We start from the raw sequence: 26,593 nt of genomic DNA, 5'->3' as shown, positions 1-26,593 counted from the left end.
AAAATATTCTTTTCATGAATGAGACCTTTCTTGGTGTGCCAGAAAACATGTTACGAGCTTTATATACATAATCTCGTTTAATTCTCATAAAATCCACATGATTTATGTTTGGTCACCCCCATTCCCCACATAAATACAGTGAGGTTTAGAACGTGAGCTAATTTGTTCGAGGTCATAGTGCTAAAAGATACCTGAGACTGTGGCTCAAATCCACATGGGAGCTTTTTGCTGTGCCAGGTGCCTGGTAAATTAATAGCAGCTATTGGCATTATTGTGCTGTCATTATTATGTAGATCCTATGCCAGAGGAAATAGAGAGCTTTTAGTTATAAATTACTAGTTACAATGAAGTTCTACAATTTAATCAGCTCATGTTTCTGATTATGCTCCCAATTTCCACATCTTACACCAGTAAAGCAGTGAGGAGAAATGAAGGAAAGCCAGAGTGCATGCATGCCCATTTACAAGGGACCATTGCCCCCTCTGGCGATAGTCATTTTGCCCTATTCTATAGAAAAGCTACTTTTAAGTGGAAGTTGAAATAAGGAGTTTTATGTAAAGTCAGCACAGTTTCAAAGTAAACCATTAATCTTAAAGAAAATGTTAACAGACTATAGGCCAATAAACCACTACTGCAGGTGAAATTTGGCCTGCACTGTAGAGTTTTCCAGTTCAGTGGCTCACTCCAAGTCTTCTTCCCTACGTAAATTTGAATCATGTTACCCATTCATTCATTTGTTCATTTACTGTAGGGAAATCTCTTAAGGACCAGTTATTAAACATAGCTATCTCCAATTATTCCACAATTGCATTTTCTTTTTCACCCAGGCAAATCTTCTTAGTCTCATAAATATACACATGTACTCCTACTCCTACACACACACACACACACACACACACACACACACACACTCACACACTGTGCTTTCTGTCTAAACCTTCTTTCACCCTAAGCGTTTTTTCTGCTCCTTTTCCTTTTTTTTTTAATGTTTATTTATTTTTTGAAAGATAAAGTGAGAATGGAGGAGGGACAGAGAGAGAGAGGGAGACACTGAATCCCAGGCAGGCTCCAGGCTCTGAGCTGTCAGCAGAGAGCCCCGTGTGACACTCCAACCTGCAAACCATGGGATCATGACCTGAGCCAATGTCAGATGCTTAGCTGACTGAACCACTCAGATGCCCCTCTACTCATTTTCCTTGTCTTGCTCCGTTGTCCAGACTCAGCACCAAGCCTTCTCTTTATAAGACATTTCCTGACCTCCATTTCTAAAACATAGTCCAGCCCATGCCCCAAGAACTAGCTGTAATTTTTTTCCCAAAGATGAGAATAGTTTATCAATTCATTGTTCTAAAGATGTTTTCATTATGTGATCTTTGCTTCCCAAATACCTCGTGAGTACCTTTGCCTCCCTAAATATCTATAAAGACAAAGATTCTATTTAGGACAAGCATATAACTTATTATCCAAATCTAGGATGATTGTTGAAAGTGAAGGAAGACACTATTTAAAATTAAGCTGGGTAACAAGCTTAAACCAGGACAGTCATAGCCAAATCAAGCGGTATCATTTTGATTACCTCAGACTTGTATTCTGTCCCTTCTCCCCCACCTCCACAATACCCAGGCCCCTTTTGAGCAAATAGCTGTTGTTGAGTGAGTTTCAAATAATAAATTTTTAAACGAGAAACAATTCAGGCAATACGAGAAGAGTCTTCAGCGACAAAATGCAACCAATGAAATGTATTTCACTGAACTTTGTGCGAAGTGAATTTAACTGAAATGTAGGTCACACACCAACTTTGTAATCATCATCAAGCCACTCTCAGCAGCCCCAAGACTTCCATTTCATGATCTCTTCATTCTTTGCAGAGACTGTCATGTTGCCTCTTGGTGTTATAGTCTGCGAGGCACTTTTGCTTAATCAGAGCTACTTAAGTCTGACACCGCTCCTGCTGTCCTATGTGCTGTCCTTGGGTCTCAGCAGTCAGCCTCTATATCTCCTGCTTAAATGTATAATCTGCCTCTCCTGTCCTACTTTAGTTCCACGGGGAAGGCATCTTTGAGGTATCATGCTGTCATTTGCCCACGGAATAGTTAATTTTGACAGAGCATTTTCTGTGTTCTTCATTCTTTGACCTGTCTGTTAAGAATCTACCCCTGCTGGGTAATACAAAATACGAAGGCCCATGCTTATACTGTTGACTCTCAAGGAAATGGATCCCTTAGCCAGAGGAAGTTGAGGTCGCCCAGCCTCAAAAGACTGCATGGTGTCCCTGCCTTTTTCCTCATCTTCATTATCACTGCCTGCATTGCTGTGACAGTCAACTAGCCACTCACTTCATTGTCCCTCCAGCCAGACTTTTCTACACATTTCTACCTGACTGATGTTTTTAAAATACAAATCAGACATCACCCCTCTGTTTCATTATTTTTTGTCTACTGGTCACTCAGCCATTAGTTCAAAACTTTGGAGTTACTTTTAAAGCCCCCACAATTTGCCCCCAAACTACCTGCGAGCATAATCATTCACTACTCATTTATACACATCCACTTGTCTAATAACTACACTGTCCTGAGAGGACAACGTCCTTTCACATTTCTGCTTCTCTTCCATATTCTTAAGACACTTCGGTCCCCATACAAAATCTATAAATTCTTAGGTATTTTCCAAGATCCAGGACAAATGATACTTCTGACACTGATGAACTTCCAGGCAGAAGTAGTCACTTCCACATTTGTACTGCTCTGGCATTATGTGCAATTTCTATTAGATTCACCAAATGGCCCACGTGTCCAGGACAGTCCTGGTTTACGCATGTCGTCCTAGCATCCCGACTGGTTTCAAATTTGGATCTGTATTTTTTTAATAGAGTATCATTATTTTGGCCAATATTAAGCCAGTATTCTGTTAAAATACCCAAGGTGTATTTCTTAGACCTATGTTTTGTATTTGATGTCATCTAGTAGTGTGTGAGATATGTTTACAGTGCTCAGAGTAATTATAATACATGATTAAATTTGAAAAACAAATATTGATAAGCAATCTACATTTTTCAATCTTTTCCATGTGCCAGGTAATTCACACTTCCCTTTCAAGGAGAATGTATAGGGCACTTGTAGATAAATAAATTATTCTCGGATATGAACACCTAACTCATTCTGATCTTGGAAGGTAGTAGGAGAAGCATTTAATGCTATTGCCCTGCAAGCTATTTTGTATAACAGCAAGTTATGTCATAGTCTTGCTGTGGTTTGAAAGATACATAAAGCTGTCAGGACATGAATTGGCAGGATTAACAGGAAAAATGTGTTCTTGAAATATGCACAGAAATAGATGTTCGGGAGATATGCTGGAAAGCTATAGTATATAGTCTGCATGTTCTTGCCGTGAGTATTTTTGCTATTTATTTTATCATAGAAATAATTTTTAAAATTATATGGCAGTAGACATTTGTGGCAGCAGTGGGATTTTAAAAAGTACATGTATAAGGGTGCCTGGCTGTCTCAGTCAGTTACGCATCTGACTTTGGCTCAGGTCATGATCTTGCAGTTCATAGGTTCAAGCCCTGCATCGGGCTCTGTGCCAACAGCTCAGAGCCTGGAGCCCTTTTGGATTCTATGTCTTCCTCTCTCTCCTGCTCCACCTGCTTGTGCTGTCTCTCTCTTTCTCTCTCTCTCTCTTTCTCTCAAAAATAAATAATAAAAACATTAAAAATTTTAAACGACATGTTTAGTGAAAATGTGTGTATTGAATATTTACTTTTTAAGAAAGCTGATTTCACCATCCAAAAAGCAAGTCAGTTCAGCCAAAGGATGCTGTCAAGAAGGGACTAAGCACAAAGCCATAAAGATGTAACACAAACTTATCTTTTAAAAAGTTGAAACTGAGCCCCAAAATATAGCAGGAAAGAATTTAGACTATTTTTATTAGTATTTATAAATCAAAGTATTTTAGTACATCCAGAAACACACTTTTAAAAGAAGCAGAGTCCCACATAATCTAATTTCAATAAAACATATTTAGGTAAAAATGTTTTACAGGGGAAATCGTATGCTGATTATTTTCCTATACAGCCAAAAAAAAAAAAAAGTTTAATACTGAATTACATGCGACTTTATTGCCTTGTGTTTCATGTTAACAGTATACAGGGCAATATTATATTCTAAAATATAAAATTAAATGCTGATTTGAAGCCATGATGATGTATTAGCTCCAGCCAGCTTCATCATTTTAAAATAGCTAATGTATTAAATAAGTCTTGGTTATTTTAAAATACCTATCTTCTATAGCCATATCTTTTTAGTGCAATTATTTTCTAAATGAAAGTGCTCTCTGGCACCATGATATCGTTGGTAGTAATGGGCCAGTTTTTTTCTACTAATTTATTGACCTTATATGAAAGATGGGATATTTTGGCTGAGAATGTAGTGTGTATGATAATAAAGGTGAGATATTGGAAATTTTAGACCTAAGAGTGTACTATTTTAAGATATTGATATGGAGTATTGTTTTATGAACAAATCCCCCACACATTTTCAAACAATAAATCATCAGAATAGGTATTTAGATTAACTATATAGTTTGAAGATTTTTAGTGCTTCTATGTTAAGGATTATGTACATATTGCTCATAATATCTGTATGTTAATAATCAAAAAGCCCAATAATATCTCAATTAAAAATAGAATTGATTATGTGGGGCACCTGCGTGGTTCACCTGCGGAGCATCTGACTCCGGATTTCAGCTCAGGTTGTGATCTCATGGTTCATGAGACTGAGCCCCATGTCTGTGCTGTCAGCACAGAGCCTGCTTGGGTTTCTCTCTCTCCCTCTCTCTCTGCTCCTCCCCTGCTCCTGCTCTCTCTCTCTCTCAAAATAAATAAATAGACATTTAAAAAGAAAAGAAAAGAGGAAAAAAGAAAAGAAAAGATTATGAAAGTGCAGCTGGCACATAGTGTATATTAACATACATGGGGACCACAGTGGTGTCAATGACCATGTAAAAACCAGTGACATTAATGTGCTTAAAAGGCATGAAGTTTCATTTAGAGCAAATGAAAACTATTAAACTAATTTTATCATTTTGTATTCTAAATTTTCTTCCTCATGCATATTAAAATTGTTAATATGCCAGTTCCCATAGAAGAACTTCACAAATAGTTCAGTAAGTTCAATTTTATATTAGTCACATCATTGCTTTAAATAGAGAATCAGTAACATCAATTGCCTCAAGTATTTTAATTCCAATAAAAGTTTTATTTATATCCACTTCATGAAATCAAAGCATGGTCTTTAAAAAGTTCCTTGAATCAAAGAAAAAAACATCTAATATTATAAATCCAGTAAAAATATTAACATTTTAATAATTTCAAATTTTCTTAGACTTGTTTTATGATCAACCATATGGTTTTCTAAAAGTACCATATGCATTGAAAAGAATGTGCACTTGGTATTATTGGGCAGAGTGTTTTGTAAATACCAGTTAAGTATAGTTGGTTGATAATGTTGTGTTTGAAGTATTCTATATCATTACTGGTTCTCTGTCTACATTTTTTTAATCAACTGATGAAAGAGAAGTATTGAAATGCTCAGTTTGACTCTACTTATTCTTTCTGTCTTGCCATGTGTTTTTTTTGTTTGTGTGTGTGTGTGTGTGTGTGTGTGTGTATGAAGACTGTTATTAGGTGCGTAACATTGTAGGTTTTATGTCTTCTTAATGACTTAATGTTTTCATTACTAAGAACTATCTTTCTTTTTCATTAGTAATTTACCATTTCTTGAAATTTACCTTGTCTCACATAAATATCTTACAATTAGTATGGCATTGGTGTACTATTTATCATCTTTTTAATTTGGTAGTGTGTTTATAATTAGGTTAGGTATCTAGTAGATAGCATTTGATTGAGTCATGGTTTTTTATACAGTCTAAAGATGTATACTTTTTGATTGTTGTCTTTTAAATTATTAGACCATTTACATTTCATGTAAATTTTTCCTATAGTTAACTTTGTCTACCATATTATTATTATTTTTATTGGATCTACTTGTTCCTTTTTCCGTGATATTTTTTCCTCTATTAACTTTTTTTTTAACCTTTTGAACCCCTTCACCCATTTCTCCACCTCCCTCATTCCCTGCCTCTGGCAACCATCTATTGGCTCTCTGTATCTATGAGTTTTTTGTTTGTTTGTTTCTTTTAATTTTCTTTACATTTCAAAGTAAGAAAAGGTATATGTTATCTGTCTTTCTCTATTTCACTTAGCATATTGCCCTAAAGGTCCATCCATGTTGGACCAAATGGCAAAGTTTCATTCTTTTTTATAGCTGAATAAAATTCCAGTGTGTGTACACACACACACACACACACACACACACACACACACACACACAGTTTCTTCATCTATTTATTTAATAATAGACACTTAGGTTGTTTCTATATCTTGGCTATGGTAAATAGTGCTGCAGTGAACATGGGGTACATATATATTTTTGAGTTAGAGTTTTCATTTTCTTCAGGTAAATACTCAGAAGTGGAAATGCTGGAACATATAATAATTCTGTTTTTAATTTTTTGAGGAATCTCCATACTGGTTTTCATAGTGGCTACACCAATTTATGTTCCCACCAACAGTGCACTGCACAAAGGATTACCTTTTTTTCTACATCATTGTGTACACTTTAATTTCTAATCTTTTTGATAATAACCATTCTAACAAATGTGAAGTGATAGCTCATTGTGATTACAATTTGCATTTCCCCAATGATTAATGATGTTGAGCATCTTTTCTGTACCTTAGCCATCTGTATGTCTTCTTTGGAAAAATGTCTGGTCAGATCTTCTGCCCATTTTTTAATTGGATTGTTTTCTGTTTTTGTTTCTGAGTTGTTTTCTGCTACTGAGTTTTACGAGTTTCTTATATATTTTGGATATTAGCGCTTTATCAGATACATGATTTGCAAATATTTTCTCCTATTTAGTATGTTGCCTTTTCATTTTTTTGATGGTTTCCTTGCTCTGCAAAGGCTCCTTAGTTTGATATAGTCCCACTTATTTATTTTTCCTTTTGTTGCTTTTACTTTCGGTGTCAGATTTTTAAAAATGTTTATGCAGGGCCTTTTGTGGTACCATACAAATTTTAGGATTATCTGTTCTATTTCTGTGAAAAATACAATTTGAATTTTGAGAGAGGTTGAACTGAATCTATAGATTACTTTGGGTCGTATGGACATTACAACAATTAATTCAAGTCCATGGACACATAATATCTCTTCATTTATTTGTGTCTTTTTCAATCTCTTTCCCTAAAGTCTTGTAGTTTTCAAATTGCATATAGGTCTTTCACCTCGTTTGTTAAATTTATTCCTATTTTACTCTTTGTGATGCATTTGTAAGTGGGATTTTTTTTTCTTAATTTCACTTTCTAAATGTATTAGCTATGTATTTTTTTGGTACCTGCTCTAATATTTATAGCATGCATTTTTAACTTAGTAAAACCCAGCATCAAATTCTATTATTCCACTTCTCATAGAAGAACCCCACAATAGTGTATTCCTATTTCCCCCTCAGTCCTTTGGACTATTGTTTTCATTTATCTCATTTCTATGTATGTTAACGCCACAATACATTTTTTAAGCTTTAAGCAGAGAATTATCTTTTTTTATTAAAAAATTATTTTTTACATTTATTCATTTTTGAGAGACAGAGCACAAGTGGGGGAGGGGCAGAGAGAGAGGGAGACACAGAATGAGAAGCAGACTCCAGGCTCTGAGCTGTCAGCACAGAGCCCGACGCAGGGCTCGAACTCAGGAGCTGTGAGATCACGACCTAAGGCGAAGTCCGACGCCCAACTGCAGAGCCACCCAGGCGCCCCAAGCAGAGAATTATCTTTAACTATTTTTTAAGTAAGACAAAGTTCACATTTAAAAATTTTAATATTAAATATAGTTGTTTGTTTTGTGATAATAATACAAATATAAGTTTTGATGATACATAGCCTCGTGATAAAAACGAAGCTCTCATAAAATTAAGAAACAGAAAGGGCCGCCTGGATGGCTCAGCTGGTTAAGCATCTGACTCTTGATTTTGGCTCAGTTCATGATCTCACACTTTGTGATTTCAACCCCTATGTAGGACTCTGCTGACAGTGCAAAGCCTGCTTGGGATTCTCTCTCTCCCTCTCTCTCTGACCCTCCCCTGCTCATGCTCTCTCTGTCTCTATCTCAAAATAAATAAACTTAAAAAATTTTAAGAAATAGAAATATACTTAGAATTGCTTGCAGTGTACGTACAATTCGTAACTCTGACCAAGCAAATGCTACTCATCACAATAAAATTGTTGTTAAAATTTACAAATACTTTTATATACAGTGAAATAACAGAATTATATTTGTGTGTGTGTGTGTATGTGTGTGTGTATGACAGAGTAATGCTGATTCAAAAAATAAGTAAATGAGTGTGTCAGTACTCTTTTCTCTTTTTTTATGTTTATTGGCATTCAGACTTAGAAAGATTTGCATCTCTGAAGTACTCTTGTAAAATCAACCAAAAACCCTGCTAAGGTGTTGAAATTTTCTGCAAATAAAACTTTTAAATGTGGTTGTTTTTCATTAAATCGGTTGTAAATCTTTAATCAAAATATTCAGTTATTGGAGTGCTAAAGATCATCAACTTTGAAGTTTTTGGTGAGTTGCAATTATCAAAAACAAAGTTTAGCATCAAGAAGACATTTAAATGTTATTTCTATGAAAGTGTGAATGCTCAAACACTGTACAAAATTAAAATTGGAAATGATCTTATTTTTAATTGTATTAAATTTAGGGGCGCCTGGGTGGCTCAGTCGGTTAAGCGTCCGACTTCAGCTCAGGTCACGATCTCACGGTCCGTGAGTTCGAGCCCCGCATCGGGCTCTGGGCTGATGGCTCAGAGCCTGGAGCCTGCTTCCGATTCTGTGTCTCCCTCTCTCTCTGCCCCTGCCCTGTTCATGCTCTGTCTCTCTCTGTCTCAAAAATAAATAAAAACGTTAAAAAAAAATTTAATTGTATTAAATTTATATTTTATACTAGAATGGAATAAAGTTGAGAAAATACACAATTATATAGCTTGTAAGTGAATACTTTTAAAAATCATAATTTAAGAAAACTTGTTTGACAAGTTTTATGTTATAATAATCTTTGTCAAAGAAAGGTATCTGAAAAGAAATAAGCATTCGGTGTCTTTGAAAATATTTGAGCTGAAATATATACACATCACTGAATGACAAAAATAAAATTGAGACTTTCTTCCATTTTAAAAATTAGCTCTAAGTTTACCAGATATCTCAGCCCATATAAAGAGGAAACTTTCTTGATTAAAAATAGTATGGCCTATGGAGATATCAGTTTAACATGCCAATATTTTAAATGTATTAAAAATATCTTTAACAATGTTAATAATAATATATTAATTCTTTAGAAAAATAGTGAAAGGCACTAAATAATAGCTAAGAAACCAATTAAAAATGTACATGTGCATTGTAAATTAGTATTTTGCTACCATTATTTTTAATGTTTAGGTAATTCATATAAAGAATGTATTTTTGTGCACAGATATTTGGCATTTTTAAGAAATCATTTCATTTTAAAAACTGTTTTTGTATAGATAACTATTTTGAAATGTTCATCAGTGTAATTCCAATTTTGTTAGAACATATTTTTAATTATACAAGTTATTTTTAACTTCTTCTTTCATTCCCAGAATTTTGCAGTTTGAATGGTAAAACATCATTTTAGTATAGTAAAGCTATGTACACATCTGCGGTCCCTCTTAGATTATTTTCCTTTGAAGAACGAGGATATTATCGTATTAATATTTGTATCCCTAGAAATTGGCACTGCACCTGGTATTAAGTACTTAGCAAATATTAAATGAATCTGATTGAATAGGAAGTCTCTTTAATAATGTAAAACTAAATGTGCACTGGCAGTTAAAAATAATGTAAAATCATTTTTATGTGATTTTTCCCTTTTTTGTTTATTAATTCTAGTGATCCCTTAATATTAGTGTTCAACTGCAAATTAGACTTTTATATAAACTTATATAATTTTTAGATATAAAATCAGTTTCCTCTGTAGGTAACATTGGGTCCTCAACCTAACATGCCTTTGATTTCACAAAAATTGCATCGGCAATTTTATTCCCACTTTTGTCTGTGTACTGGAGCATAAGCATCAGTGAAGGTAGGGAGGTGTCGTCTCATTAAAATCTATCTCCAATATGAAGCATAATACCTGGCTCGTTGTGGTTGCATAACAATTATCTGGTGAAATAATTGAATAAATATGTCTTTTTAAAAGATAAATTTCTAGAGGTGCCTGGGTGGCTCAGTCGGTCAAGTGCCAGCTCAGGTCATGATCTCACAGTTCTTGAGTTCGAACCCCACACGGGCTCTCTTTTTTCAGAGCTGGCTTCAGATCCTCTGACTCCCTCTCTCTCTGCCCCTCCCCGGTATGCGCACAGGTGCCACATTCTCTCTCTCTCTCTCAAAAATAACTAATCATTAACAAAAAATTAAAAAATAAAAATAAATGTCTATGTTCTTGGAAGTGTACTACAACACGGGCTTTGAGATTCCTTTTGCATCTGACGCATTAGCAGTTTCAATTCCTTCCTGAGTTGATGGGAATGTTTCTGTCATGCTGCCATCTACTTTAACCTAACTTGCCATATCATTAGGTGTATCCTTAGAAACATAATGAAATTCTAAAGATAGCCACATTACTGAGGAGCTGGCAAAGTGTAAGCCTAATAATGATGTTGAACATTCTTTATAAAATTGATGGATCTTGTACTAAGCAAGAGCTCAATCAAGGGCAAAATACTCCAGGGTGAAATCCACCTCTAGGTTACCAACTGCATTTCAAATATTTTCTGATTGATTTGACACTGGATGGGATTTCCTTCCAGGTTAAATATTCCCATTACCCAACTTGAATTCCTTACAGATAGTGAAATGGAGAATATAGGGCCATTTCTCAGTCCATACTAAAGAATAAGGCAATAAAACTGGAAGAGAGGGACTTAGGGCTTAAACTTAAACGAAATTTGGACTGTGACCTTGCTGAAGTCTCCTGATGTTACAAAAACATACAAAACCACTGGTCTTTAGCGATTCAGAATTGATATTTTCATAGGATTATATAATTGTTAGAAAAGAATGTTAAGATTTTTCTGATACTAAAGCGGGCAGGTAAAATATTACTATGCCAGTTTTACAGATGAGGCAGCTAAAATTCAGGGAACAAGTGCAAATATGACCAATGTCCTTTCTTAACGTAGTAGAGACTAGACTCTAAGGTTCTCTTACTTCTGATAACTATGTATTATTCAACTGTATGAAATCCTAGGTTTTTCTTTTTTGAAAGGGCTTGAGATAAACAAGTTTACATCAAAGAGTCAACTTTCTGAATAGAAAGGATACACTGGGACTTACGAGTGATTTTAGTGAATTTGTTCCCTATTATAGAAAACAATGGAATAAGAAAACCAGAACATTAATTTGCCCAAGGTCACTAACCTAATAATTCAGACGTTGCCTCTGAATAGTTCAAGCTGCTATCCATGTCATGCTTGAAATCTATACATGCACTAGTTAGGATTGTAAAATATGTATCAGGTGAGGTACATATTTCCAATTAAATTGCACTCTCAATTATTTTAAAACAAATATAAAATGAGAAGTCAGAAGTGTATTTATAGCACCGATGAGTTGTAGCAATGCTGAGAACTCAGTCATGGGCTGTACTACCTAGTGGTATAAAATTCTCCATACAAGGCAAAACCACTGACATAAAAAATAGAGTAAAAATTATAAGACTTTATATTTTTGCTGACATTCAATTTATTTCTTATGTCAGTGATTTTTTACCTTTTATGGAGAATTTATTTATACCAAAGTATTTTTATCTGCATGCCATAATAAATTAGAATTTTGCAATGAGAAATTTTTACTTTCAAAATGGAAGTGTCATGTGTTTTATTGACATTAATAGCATAGGAAAATTATATATGCAGGTGAAATTTTAAGTTTTTTACATTTTTCTTTCCAAAAATCTGATAATTAAAATATTTTACAATTTCATGAATCTTTTGGAAGTGGAAAATTGAAGGGCCTGTTAGATATCTAACTAAAGGAGTTAAATAGGCAGTTGAATTGCCTGATCTCAAGCTCAGGAGAGACATCAATGCTGAATGTATAAATTTGAGAGGCATTAAGCTAAAAAGAGTTTTTGAAACGATGGGGTCAGATGAAGTTATCCTAGAAGAAACTGTACAAAGAAAGAAACAAAACATTAAATACTAATCCCTGAAGTATTCTAGCCCTCAGTCATCAGGTTAAAAAAAAAAATAGAGACAGCAGAAGATACCAAAAAGGAAAGCAACTAAGCCCAAAAGAAAACTAGTAGAGTCTAATGACTGGGAGGCCAAGGAAACAAGTGCTTGTAGAAGGAAGGAACGATGTACTACTGTGGCACATTTTGCTGAGAAGTCTCTGAAAAAAGAAGGTACAGAAGTTACCGCTAGATCCGGCAGCTAGATTTAACAAGAGCAGTTTAGTAAGGATATCAGATGCAAGGCTGATGATGAAACTGGAAATAGCTATACAGATAACTCCCTCAGGATAGATGCTTAATAAGTTTCCTATTAAAAGAGAGAAATGGGAAAAATAATTGAAAGAGGATGGAGATGTAATAAGAGTTTTGCTGGTTTATTTAAGATGGAGTATATAAGTTATGTCTGTATGCTATTGGGAATTTACCACGGAGGAAGGAGGGACTGGTAATTCAGAAGGGATAAGAAATATTTAGGAACAGAGTCCTTGAGAAATAAAAAGGGCTTAGTACCAGCAGCACAAGAACGGGGGTTGACCTCATATAGAATAAAAACACCTTCTCCATTGCAACCGGAGAGGAAGCAGGGGATATGGATATGACACCACTGGGCCGATAGATTTGGTGCTGGTAAAATGAAGTCATGCCTATCTTATTGCTTCTACTCTCTCAGTGAACTATAAGGGGAGAAATCAGACAAAAAAAAAGGATGGGAAGAAGAGAATGAAAAGGGGCGCCTGGGTGGTTCAGCCAGTTGAGTGTCTGACTTCGGCTCAGGTCATGATCTCATGGTTCATGAGTTTGAGCCCTGCATCAGGCTTTGTGCTGACAGCTCAGATCCTGGAGCCTGCTTCAGATTCTGTGTCTCCCCCTCTCTCTGTCCCTTCCCTGCTCATGCTCAGTGTCTCTCTGTCTCTCAATAATAAATAAATGTTTAAAAAAGTTAAAAAATGAAAAGAAGAGAATGAAAAAACAATTAGAGTGGAACGTCCTTAGTTTTATAATTAAAGAATACCATCTGGCACATATGTGGCTAAATTTAGGATATATATGGCTAAATTTATTTACATTGTTCTTAAGAATACCTATGAAAAGAACCTAGGGTCTGTCTCTTTTGCTTCCCTTTATGGTGAGATATTAGCAGCAAGTAATTTTGTTGTGTAGTAATGAAGAATTATAAACTGCTCAGTATTTCTGCCTTTCCATCTAAAACTAGATCTAATTCTTTCATCAATCAACAACGTAAAATGTCATTAGTATGACATGACTTTGTTGTTTTATCTGGTAATGGCATAGGTTTGTACTGAGACAATACCCTACAGTCGTGGAAACCCTGCTGTTTCTTGAGTTCAAATCCTCACTGTGCTTCCAGCAAGCACTTAACATCACGGAGGCTCATTTTACCCATTTAAAAGTAGAGATGATAATAATACTTCATAAGAATTTTATGTTCTGGTTTAAGCATATAAACTTAATCTTTAGCCAAATGCTTTGGACAACATATGCTCTCAACAGAGGCAGCAATCATCATTATCATTATTTTGTTGGAATCTATTCTAAATCAATTATCATTCATGTTTGACTGTCTCTTTCTTAGATACACAGACTGTATTTAGTTTTACACAGTACATACCAATGGAATCCTATGAATAAGACTGTAATGTTGATAGCTGTGCAATTGTTTTTAGTAAAAATTAATTAATTACTTAAAGTCAAATGTTGTAAATGTATAGGCTTTTGGACTAATCCACCAGAATGATCGGTAGATAGTTGCTCTTCCTATTTTTAAAATGGTATTTAAACTTTAATAATGTATTTTAGAAATTTTATTTTAAATAATGGTATCATTTGAGTTTTACCCTGTCCACGCTTTGAACATTTTTTTTTAATTTCAAAAACTCTATCATTTTTATTTAAGAAATGTCCCTTGGATACATTCTCATGTCTGCATTACCACTTAAACTGCCCTAGATAACTGTGTGATACTGGGCAAGTTTCGTATTCCTTTTAAGTCTTAATATTCTCATTGGGAAAATATGGAAAATAGTAGTACCCAGACTTTTCCCAGTCAAATGAGGTACAGTTCGTAATACAATCTTTGAAAGACAGTAAGTGTCCAAAATTATTACAAATTAACAATGTTAACTATTCACACATACTTTTTCCCTGTGGCTATTATCATTTCTATGAAATAGCTAGTGTAAGAAATACAATACATAGTAGCTACTGGATAATTCCAGTTCTAGAATAACCAAAATATAAATGGCCAATCCTTTTGAGGGGAGAGAAACAAGGAAGGGCAGTTATCTTTTGTTGTCAGTTTAATAAAGTTTTGTAAGGTAAATAAATCCCAGTTATTTTTGGATTTTTTATCATATGTAAATGACCTATTATATGCATTTCCAGAATGTTCCTTTCATGATATCATCACAGGTGAGGCATCAAAGTTGTTAAAACCCTTCATCTTTGTTGGAATTTGTGTTTACATTTGTGTCAGGAAAAATCAGACTTAAACCTAATGGAACAACTACAGATGTTCATTTCATCAATTAAATTTGAAGCAATTCAGACTAAAGAAATTAAGAACATAAATAGAAATCACTCATGTTAATACTTATATGGTAAGTATAGTATTTTCTGATGTATATTTATTTAATATGCTTAAAATAGTTGCTAAATTAAAGCACTTATTTGCAAAAGAGTCTTCATTCTATAGAAACATCTTACATGCTATTCCAGAATAAAAGAGAATAAAAAGAAGGGATTAAACTTCTACTTAAAATTTACATAACAAAAAGAAAATGCACATAAGAATTATAAATTTTGAGAATTGTAGGTTCCAGCAAAGTGAAAAATAAATATTGAATAAAAATTACCAATCTATTTTTACATATGTGATAATATATTAAGTTCTAGCATTCTATAATTGCTATTTTAATTATCCTAATTGTATGAGATTACTTCACTGCTGATTCCCAAGGAGATATAATATGGTTCCCTAAGTGAATATTTTCTTCAGTAGCTATAGTTTCTATTTAATACAGAAAACAAGAATGATTGATGTTAAAATTATTATAATTTTGTCAGCCCACAAACACAGAGTGTAACCAGTATGGAGATCAAACTTTGGATAAAGAAAGAAAATAAGACAACACCATTCACACCGAGCAATTGTTCCTGTGTACATTTAACTAATTGTTTTAGAACTCAAGCAATTCCAAGAGGAAAAAAAAAGTTTTGGTCTTTCATTAAACCCCATCATTGTCTATTGTGTTTTAAAATCTTATTCTTAATTTGTTTATTAATTAAGAGGAAAAGTAACAATAGGTGTTCCCCACCTCTCTTTCTTTAAGTTGACCAGACCCAAAGGCAAATGCATATTTTCAAACACCATATATTAGTTGTATCAAAGTCTTACTTTAACCACTTAGTTCCACTTTAAGTCTTTAAGCACAGTAAATCTGTCAGCAAAAACATATTTTTTTCTCTTAAATTCAGCTAAGACATGATTGTATGTACTGCTTTTATTTCAATATATTTCTCTAACATTGTTATACATTCATTTTTATTTTTGAGAATGTTTATCTGAAGCGTCAAGCTTTTTGCAAAACCAGATTCCAGTGCATGGTTAGCCTCAAGAACAAAAACTAATGAAGTTTTTTTAAATAATTTTATATAATTACTTTTTTTTACTTTGAAAATAGAGCACATTTTACATTTGTGTCACTTCTCTCCAATAAAAATATCTTCAGAGCACCTACGTGCCTCAGTCAGTCAGGTGTCCTACTCTTGATTTTGGCTCATGTTATAATCTCATGGTTCGCGGGTTTGCGCCCCACACTGGGCTCCATATTGATGGTGCAGAGCCTGCTTGGGATTTTGTCTCCCTCTCTCTGTGCCCCTCCCCTGCTCTCTCTCTCTCTGTCTCTCTCTCTCTCTCAAAATAAATAAATAAATAAATAAACATTTAAAAAAATCTTAGAACATCACTCCCCACTTACATCTTGTAAAACGAATACAGGTATCAGTTTAGTTTGGGTGAAAGCCATCCCAGAACAATTTAAGAAAACCTTCATGACTCAGTTTATCACAGAAACACTTCACAAAAATCTCTATCAATAATGGAAGAACATAATTCCCAGAGCCTGTGATGCATTGTAGATGCTTTGCTAAGGGACACACGGGTATTACAGAACAAATTCCCTTTGAAGTTGGAACAAAGTCCCTATATTCTTCCCTCAATATTCTCCAAAATGAGTTTGTAATTAACAACTAAAAACAACTGTTTCAAAAGTAACTCATATGAAGGTAAATTTAATATTTTTGAAGGTGGTTCAAATTTATGCCAGCTCTAGCTTTTCTTTTTTTTTTTAACTTTTTTTTTTTTTTTTTTTTTTTTTTTTTGGGAGAGAGAGAGACAGAGCATGAACGGGGGAGGGGCAGAGAGAGAGGGAGACACAGAATCGGAAACAGGCTCCAGGCTCCGAGCCGTCCATCAGCCCAGAGCCTGACGCGGGGCTCGAACTCACGGACCGCGAGATCGTGACCTGGCTGAAGTCGGACGCTTAACCGACTGCGCCACCCAGGCGCCCCAGCTCTAGCTTTTCTATTTATGGATATAATCTCTACCTTTTCCGTAATTTTTAAATTGGGTATTTTATTTTATTTTACTGTATTATTTTACTTTATTTTATTGAGGAGAAAACTTGCATCTCCAGGACAGTTACAGGTAGAAGAGGATAATCTAGTATAACATTTAGGTATTTGGGTTCTAAAATCAGACAGATTTGGGTTGAGATCTTGGTTCTGTACTCAGGTTTTGTTAATCTCAGGTTATTTAATCTCAGGTTCTGTACTCAGGTTATTTAATATCTCTAAATTTTAGTTTTCTCACCTCTAAAATGAGAATAGTAATGCTATTTGCCTCATAGTATTGTTAGGAATACTAAAGGAATTATATAGGTAAAACCCCTTCCTCTAGTCATTGCTCAGAAACGTTAGTTTATCAGAAAAATAAAGCAAAACTGTAAGACTTTTGATTACACATATAATGATACACAGGTTTGTTTCGTTTAAGTGATCAGTAAAATGATATTTGCAGTCTACATTTTCTAACCTTTTGAAAAATATAACCCTTTAAAAATTAACTTTTTTTAGTTTGTCAATAAAGTGAACAGAATATACATGCATATGTATATATGCATATTACATGTTCATTTACATATATATGAATGATCACTTTTTTGTTGTTACTTCTTTTTATTCAGTGTCAGGCTTAAGATCCCAACAATATTCTTTTTTTTTCAGTTTCTTAACTGTTCTTGATTCCCAGAACGTTGGGAATCAGAGCATTACAATACTGTGTGTAGTCTCTGGTTTCTTTGTTGTGTATGTGTGTTAGAGAGATGAGCTAAAACAATTTACTAGACAGATTAACAGATTGATATATTGATGAATCTGTCTATGTTTATCTGTCTATCTACCTACCTATCTGTCTATCTCTATCTGCTTACCTATGTATCTATGTAAATATCTACTCACTCAGAATGTATATAATAGAATTTCTTTATTGGTACCAGCACTATGCAAAATAATTTGAAGTCTGTTCAGTTCTATTTGTGTCTGCTCAATTCTTCTTTGTATTCCTAGAACCTAGCACAATGCCTGGAATATATTGTTATAAGTGAATGAATCAGTGAATATCAGTTATGTATCTGCAATCCAGAAATTTGTGTCATTAGTTGAAGATGCAATTAAAAAAATAATTTATACAAGTGCTAAATCCTATATTTATGAATATAGTTTTGTTAATAGTTTAAATGGAAATTTTAATAGGTTCTTTGTCTTGATACTTAATTGCCATATGCTTTAGGGTAAATCCACTTCATGATAATTCAACATAATATTTTGTTCCATTAACCTGAATAATTGGAGTTAACTGTTATTAAATGTGTCATATACTGTGTATAGAAGAACAGTTCCTTTCCTATGGTGTCATACTCCTCCCCTTTTCTGTAATGATTTTTTTAACTTTTCATTTTTAGACACGTTTAGATTTATATTCAGTTTTAAGAAGTAATAAAAAGAGATCCTGTATACTCTTCACCGTTTCCTGAATTGACAATTTCTTGCATAACTATAGGACATATATCCCAACCAGAAAACTGACATTGATACAATCTACCGATCTTATTCAAAGTTTACTAATTTTATGTATATTCGTGTGTGTGTGTGTGCGTGTGTGTGTGCGCGCGCGCTTATTTAGCTCTATGTAGATTTGTATGACCACCACCACAGTGAAAACACAGTACAGTCCATCACAAGGATCCCTCATGTTATCTTTTACAGCCATGGTCACTGCCTTCCATCCCCTCCTCCTACAACTCCTGGTACCCACTAATCTATTTTCCAGCTTTCTAGTTTTGTCACTTCAAGAATAGTATATAAATAAAGTCATGCAGTGTGTAACCATTTGATATTGTATTTTTCTGCTCTGCTTAATTCCTTTCAGAATTGTTTAAGTTGTCATACGTATTGTCATTCCTTTTTATTGTTGAGTTCTCTGCCAAGGTATGAGTACACAGTTTAGTCACTCACCTGTTGAAGGACATTGGGTTGTTCCAACTTTTTAGCTTCTATAAATAAATACGTGTTCAGGTTTTTATGTGATCATAAATCATCATTTCTGTGGGATAAATGTACAAGAGTGCAATTACTAAGCTGTATAGTAAGCACATATGTAGTCTTGTGAGAAGCTACCACACTTCTTTCCAGAGTGGCTGTAACATTTTACATTCCCAAGTGCAATACGTGAGTAATTTCATTTTCTCCATAATATTTCCAGCATTCAGTTATCTTATTTTTTTTATTTTAGCCCATCTGATTGGTATATAGTGATATCTCATTGCAATGTTAAAATGCGTTTTCCTAATGGCTAATGATGTTGAACATCTTTTCATGTACCATCCAGTATCTTCTTCATTGGAATGTATTCTGTCAATATTTTAATCGGATTTTTTCTTCTTCCTCCCCCTCTGCCTATAGTTAACTTGTAAGAGTTCTTTATATACTCTACATACAAGTCCTTTGTGGAATATGTACCTTACAGTTATGTTCTTTCGGTCTGCAGCTTTCTTTTCATCCTCTGCACAATCTTTTCACATGGCATCTATTAATCTTCAGTAAACCTATTATTTAGCTACTAAAATGTCATGCCCTTTATTGAAACAAGTAAGCACACAAGTTAACAAAAAAAAAACCAGTTAAAATTATTTTTTGTGCAGGCATTTACAAATTGGCTCAAGCATTTTTAAAGTTAATTTTCTAAAAGCACATAGATGTGAGGAAGGTTCTAAACTGTAAGATCTGGAAATTTGAAATTGACTTTGGTAGCATCAAAACTAAAGGTTTGTTTTTGTCTTTTGATAGGTTCTGTTGCTACTGCATGTCGTGACCCAGGGGTTCCCATGAATGGGACTCGAAATGGGGATGGACGAGAACCCGGAGACACTGTTGTTTTTCAATGTGACCCAGGATATGAGCTTCAAGGAGAGGAAAGAATAACCTGCATTCAGGTAGAAAATCGCTACTTCTGGCAGCCCAGCCCACCAGTCTGTATAGGTACGAATTAAAGAACAATTAAAGTTTTATATAAGTATCAAACGATGGATAAAATGGGTGCTGATGTTATTAAGCACAGTATTCTAGAATAGGTTCTATACAGGATCTAAGATTTCAAAAATCTATGAACCTCCAAAAAAATACACAAAATTTTAAATGACTATATTTTCCCCCTAAGGGGAGAGTCCACAATTTCATTAGATTCTCAATAGTTTGGAGAGGAAGAAGAAGAAGAAGAAGAAGAAGAAGAAGAAGAAGAAGAAGAAGAAGAGGAGGAAGAAGAGGAAGAAGAGGAAGAAGAGGAAGAAGAGGAAGAGGAAGGGGAAGGGGAAGAGGAGGAGGAGGAAGAGGAGGAGGAAGAGGAGAGGGAGGAGGGGAAGGGGGAGGAGGAGGAGGAGAGGGAGGAGGGGAAGGGGGAGGAGGATGAGGAAGAGGAGGAGAAGGGGGAGGAGGAGGGAGAGGAGAGGGGGGAGGGGAAGGGGGAGGAGGAGGAGGAGGAGGAAAAGTTAAAAGTTAAGGATCAAAGCTCTTGAAGAGTCTCATTTTTCCCTTATCTACTGTATAATTGTAGTTATGCACTGCTTTTAAAACTTAAAGAGTTGATGCAGATTCTACATTTAAAATGGGCCATATTCATCTTGCCTCTCTAATGGCTATTTCTTCTCAAAAAAAATTTTATTGAACTTAAGTTTAGTTTCAAAGCTTTGGCTTTACATTCAATTCATTAATTCTAAAAAAAAATATGTTTTTATTTTGATAAAATAAAATTACACTGTAAGCAACTTGAAAGAAGATCCCATATTCACTCATTCATTGTTCATGGTTTTATTTCTTATAGCGCTCAGCATATGAAAACCTAGCACATTTAGGAAAGAAAACTTTATTTTTATTCACATATATCCAACTCATAAATACATTTTCAATGATCATTCATAATGATTTTTTGAGTCACATGGTAATAGAAAGAGTGTTTAGTACATCAGTGAGAAGTGAACAAACACAAGCACTCAATTATTCAGGTTTCCTTTACCCCATCTTGTAACTCCTTATGCAAGAGCTGCAAGCTAAAATTCGTTAGCCATTCATTGTGCCCTAGACATTGTTCTGAACGTGGAGGAATAAGCAGTAAAGCATGACGGAGAAGTTCCCTGTTCTTGTGAACCTACTTTCTAGTGAAATGAAAACTAAAAAATCTACATTTTCTCATCACATTTTCTGTATTTTACACATCGGCATTTAAAAAGAAAACATTTAATGCACAAAGCGAGATATCTACCAGCTCAAAACAGGGAAGAGACAGTTTTAGACTTCTGTAGAAAATGAGGCAAATAACAAGAAAAAAAAAAAAAAAAGGAAGACTGGAAAAAACATACCAAATAAGAACATATCTTGAACCAGTTCAGATTTAGCCATATTTCCCTTTACTCTTCATTATTGCAGTTAAAGACTTATGTTGTTCTTCATGTACCACTACAAGATTCTAAATCATCAGTCATTTACATTTACCATATTTACCATAACTACACTCATACACGCAAGGAACAAAATACAGTTAAGAAACGCTTTCCAAGAAAAAGAGCCTGAGAAAATGAACTTTTCATTTGCTTACTCTTCAGTTAACCTAAAAAATTCCAATTGTATTAAAACACCACATTCTAAACAATTGGAATTTGACTATCTCACAAAGAGAATCTTGGTGTAAAGAAGAAATGATAGAACTCTCCAGACTGACTGTAGAATGTAGAACATTTGCTTTATTATAATTCTTCAACCTAAAGAGTGTTGCTTATTAGAAGGCTATGTAATGTCAAGCGTTGTATATTCAGAATCCTACAATATTGAACAGCTTTACACTAAAATTCAAGAATACAGAAAAATATAAAACATAAAGGAAAGGAGAGTTTTGTGGTAGACTGTTATAAAATTCCAGCCTACAAAATTCTTTGTAGATAAGACTTCAGCTAGCAAATCCTAATTCTAGGGGGAAAAATAGTGGACCATTAAATCTCACTTAAATTGAGCAGGTTGTGGAAAGTTTTTGTATGGATTATGGTGCTGTGTACTATTTTTGGGGGGGTAGGAAAAAATAGCTTGGGGAGAGGATATGCATTAGAGATTTTCTGAGGAAAAAAATATAACCTAAAAAAAAAAAAAGTTTGAAAAATTGCTAAGGCTGCAGAAATCTTGACCTCTGAAACTGATAAGAAAGAACTCTGTGATTGGAAATACTATGCCAAAGATTAAACCCTGAACTTTTTAGAAACTCTATAAGTCTATGTCTCAGACTCTGGAGTATAAAGCATTTTGCTTGCATGTAGAAGTAGTCAGCCTTAAAGCAAGTACCAAATAGAAGGACGTCATCTTAAGAAAGTTAATAGAATTCATTCCAACAAAATTGACAATGTGAAGATTACTTTGACATTGCCAGAGGGAAAGTAATCCCACTCCATATGAAGGTAAATAACAAAGACATTAGTGCGGGTGGGCTGCTGTTAAAGTCAGTACACACAAATAAAACTAAATGGGGTCAGAAAAATTAAGAAAATTGCCAAATAGTTATCAGTAGTTGCCTGTGTAACTGCCTCTTGACAAATTACACTCAGAACAAATCATTAATGTCAGAATTACATGTAACCTGACTGAAAATTTAATTCATAAATATATTTGACTTAAGGAGAATCTTATTCTGGATGCTTGATGATTAGATGCATAAAAATTAAAATGCATTTTCCAAGTGCTATTTAAAATTTAGTATATTTAAGGAAAAGGAAATTTTCTTTACTCACTGAATATTTTGGATTTACAAATGTCAGATAATATCTCTGCTTGTCTCAATGGCTTTTGTAGATTTGCAAAATCAACTACAGCAATGAAATATATTGGGAAAACTTTGATAAATAAATAACGGAATCAAGAGAATTTTACATGATCTTATGCCTAAATTATATTATGATCATGGAAAATATCCAGTAAGATACATTAAAATACATGTAATATATTTTCCTGTACTAAAAAATTCCCCATACCTTTTGTGATAAAAGATATAAACATATGTATGGACATATGTATATGTATAAAATTTCTGGAAACTAAAAAGACCAATTTTCCCTATGAAAAATAAGGAAAATTGAAACAAAATTGCTCTCCTAGCTTTCCCCAAATTATACGTAATCCCACTACCTAAGCAAGAAAAATATAATAAAATAAAAGAACATTTTGCTATCATTCTTGTTTTTTATTTGTATATACATACATATATACATTTGCCATTATTACACGTATTTTTATAACTTTTTTCAAGTTCACATATAATTTTGCAAGTTTTAAAAGCAAAATATGCTATTATTTTTATCAAAATGCAAAGCTACAAATTCTACTGTTCATTCATCCCTAGTTATCTTTACTGTTTTCATAATCAATATAAAGAACCACTAGCAATTCCACAAACATTTATGGAAAGTGTAGTATATACTGATTCCCAAGTTTTAAATAACATATAAGGCACAGTCTTTGGCTTACAGATTAGTGATGAATGCAAACACCTGAATATAATATTTAAATAAAGATGGTCAGGGAAAAGATCCAACATAGAGGTGTTGTGCATACTAGAGTAAGTTGAAGAGAGCTGAAGTTCAGCCCAGACTGGGAATTTCCAGGAAAACTTTCTGGAGGCAGTGACGAATCTTGAAACATAAGTAAGAGTTACATAAGTGTACAAGAGAAAAAAATTTTTCACCAAAAATAAATAGCATGGGCAAAGGCATAGAAGTGCCAGAATAGAAGCATTTTGATAGTGTTTGAGTGCAAATTATGTAGTTGATAAAACTGGAAAAGTTGCAAAGGTCAGGTCATAAAAGTTACACTGGAGTTGGGGCATTACCTGTAGGCAGTGTGAAATAACTGCAGGACTGTATGCATGGGCACAGTATGATTAGATGTTTTTTATTGGGAGAAGGATGAGTTGGCAGAAACCAGCGGCATGAGAAACAAGAAGTCATTGCAATAATTCAGGAGGCAGATAAGAATCAGATCTAGAAATATGGTAGTAGGCAAAGAAAGAGGAATAGGTAGAAATGTATCTACGAGGATCTATAAGTGTTTCTTGATGGATTGGATGCATGTATGCAGTGAAGAAAAGAGAAGACTCTTGACTTCTAGCCTGGGAATATAGGTGGAAGATAGTGCTAATCAAACAACTTAGAATGCAAAAGAAGAAACCACTTTGAGTCGAGGACTGAATGTGTCAGATATTCTGTGTTTGATGTGCCCATAGGCTATCAATTAGAGATAGCCATTAAACATTTGGGCATATGGCTTAGAATTAAAAAATGGGATACTGTCAACATGGAAGAATGTAATGGAGCAGAAATCAGAGACAACCAGGCAAGGACCTCAGGAGAATATTACAATCATAAGATGAAGTGGAAAAAGAGACACCTGGCAATGAAACTGAGGTCTGTACAAAGACCCTAGAAGAAAATTGGAAGTGGAGTTGCCACAAGGAGAGTGAATTTAAGGTGAAAGCCAACCCTGAAGAATGACTACAGATATGAAGAGAAAAATCAAATGAATCAATACAACAGTCTTTTCAGGGTAGCCTAAGAAGCGAATGTGTTGGGGACAGGGAAACTGAGAGAGATAGCAGTGTTTGGAGAGGGGATGAGAGATGGGAAGAACCTAAGAAAGCCATTGAGAGTCTGTAAGCAATAAAAAGGTTGTTGTGTCTCTGTAAATATAATTTAAAAGGAAAACAATTCTAAATCTGAAGAGAAGTTTTCCCAGGACGAATACTTTGGTGTTTTTCTTTGAGAGTTTTTCCGGGTGATGACCTGCTTCGCTAACCATGTTAGTCTGCCTTTCAGTAAATACAACATCCAACTGAAGAAAGAGCTCATGAGATTAGATCTCCTTTCCAAAAGACTTATAGTTTTTTTAAAAAATTATAAATAAATAGGAGACACTTTTATTCATAAAGAACTATTGCAGTGTGCATGTTGAGGGTGAACCATTGTAACTGGGAAAACACTGTGACCGTAAGATCTACAAGTTTCTCAGGAGTTAAGCAAAAGGGATTCTTCTCATCGACAGTGGAGTATACAAGGCTAGAAAGAACCAGGTGTAAGGAGCAGGATGAAAGTGTGGCTTAATCAATCAGTAGAGCAGAGAATATCTTCCAAGCCCATCCTGTCCTCAGGAGGAGTTCTATGCTGGCTCAAGGCTGAGGGGGGGCCTAAGTTCAGGGGCCCAGAGGAAGGACAAAAGGTTAGCCAATGTTTCATTACATGTATTTTATTCTGATTAACGAGTGAATTTTGCTACTCATTTGAGTCAAAGAATAGGAATCTACAGTCTTATGACAGGAAAATAAGGGGGCTTATTCAAGGGGTCCTATCTAATACATAGGTGAGTTTTATCTGAGTCATATGGGTAAGGGTGATTCTTCACAGTAAGGCCATTTAACCAAACATGAAAGGGTGAGGAGATTTCTTAATCATTGGGTAAAATTCAACATTTTCAGTTGAAAATAAAAGGTGAAAAGAAATAGGTCATAAGGAACTTTGTTTTATTTTTTGGATGAAAGAGATCTGAACATGTCTGTAGAGAAAGGCGATGAAGCAGCGAGATTATAAGTGACAAAGGAAACAAGAATCCAGAGAAGGAAGAGAGATTATGTGACCAGGTAAAGGGTGTTATCCTGATTAACAGGAGGGACTCTATCCTCTGATTGTAAAGAGAAATATTCAGGGGACATTGAAATTTGAAGAGGGCAGACTGAAGAAAGTTGCCATATTTATGTCTCATCATTTGATAAGTTCCACAAAGATGTGCAGGCAATAGGTAAGCAATGGTAAATAAATTAAGTCTGAGCAAATAAATATTCTCAGTAGAGAAGGAACTGAGGTTATCTACTGTCATTGAGACACTGAGACAAAGGGAGGGGAGGGGTGTGGAAAAATGTAATAGCAGACATCCATAATATAGTTGGCAAAAATTACTAAATTATAGTGATGATTTTGCATATCTAGACTCAGGCAAAGAATGAAGTTCTAAAATGCCCCAAATAAAATTCTCCTTCTTCCAAAACCAGTTTGTTACTGTCAAAAGAATCCAAAATGTCTTATAATTGAATGGTAAGATTTATGTGAGGAAACTGTAATTTTAAAACTCAGGAGAATATTGATGTGCTAATTATGTTTATGAGACATCATGAGATCATGATCTCAAGCTGTCTCTCACCTGTGTGTGTATATGTGTGTTTTTACACCCCCGCTGCCCCACTCAACTGGGCCCCTCCATATCTTCATGTCTCTATTTTTTCTAAAGCTGCCGATTCTGTATATTATTTTATCATAAACTGTCAAACTTGGACTTCAACAATAATCCCTTTAAGAATCGATTCCCTGAATTTCACTCACAAGTTTTTGAGCCTCTTCATTGAAGAGTTACAGAAACCTTTGTTTGGGACTGTAATAATTGTAGTGTCTGTCTATTTTCATCAACAAATGAGACAACTAGAATTTAGCGATATGGTAATATTCAGTGTGAATGTTTTATTGTAAAGTGCTGTAGGTTCTCAGATAATTATCCATTCTCATTCATTCACTATT

The 26,593-nt window shown here is 34.4% G+C and overlaps 1 protein-coding gene and 1 long non-coding RNA gene across 4 annotated transcripts in view; one reads left to right on the top strand and one right to left on the bottom strand.

Annotated features, from left to right (window-relative positions):
- Positions 1 to 26,593, top strand: part of CSMD3 (CUB and Sushi multiple domains 3) — a 1,242,212-nt gene that overhangs the window by 932,237 nt on the left and 283,382 nt on the right. For all 3 annotated transcript variants that reach the window (XM_042973241.1, XM_042973240.1, XM_042973239.1), the window contains one exon: positions 19,794 to 19,985. In XM_042973241.1, the coding sequence (XP_042829175.1) occupies positions 19,794 to 19,985 (192 nt within the window). The remainder of the gene's footprint in view (positions 1 to 19,793; positions 19,986 to 26,593) is intronic.
- LOC122234984 lies at positions 198 to 21,594 on the bottom strand. Its single transcript, XR_006212997.1, has 3 exons — positions 21,359 to 21,594; positions 18,963 to 19,050; positions 198 to 296 (listed from the first exon to the last, which is right to left on the bottom strand). It is a non-coding gene; the product is annotated as an uncharacterized LOC122234984 (long non-coding RNA).

This window comes from Panthera tigris, chromosome F2 (assembly GCF_018350195.1).
Source record: "Panthera tigris isolate Pti1 chromosome F2, P.tigris_Pti1_mat1.1, whole genome shotgun sequence".
Taxonomy (NCBI): Eukaryota; Metazoa; Chordata; class Mammalia; order Carnivora; family Felidae; genus Panthera; species Panthera tigris.
Note: the sequence above shows the minus strand (reverse complement) of the source record. Positions and strands in the feature narration are given on the sequence as shown.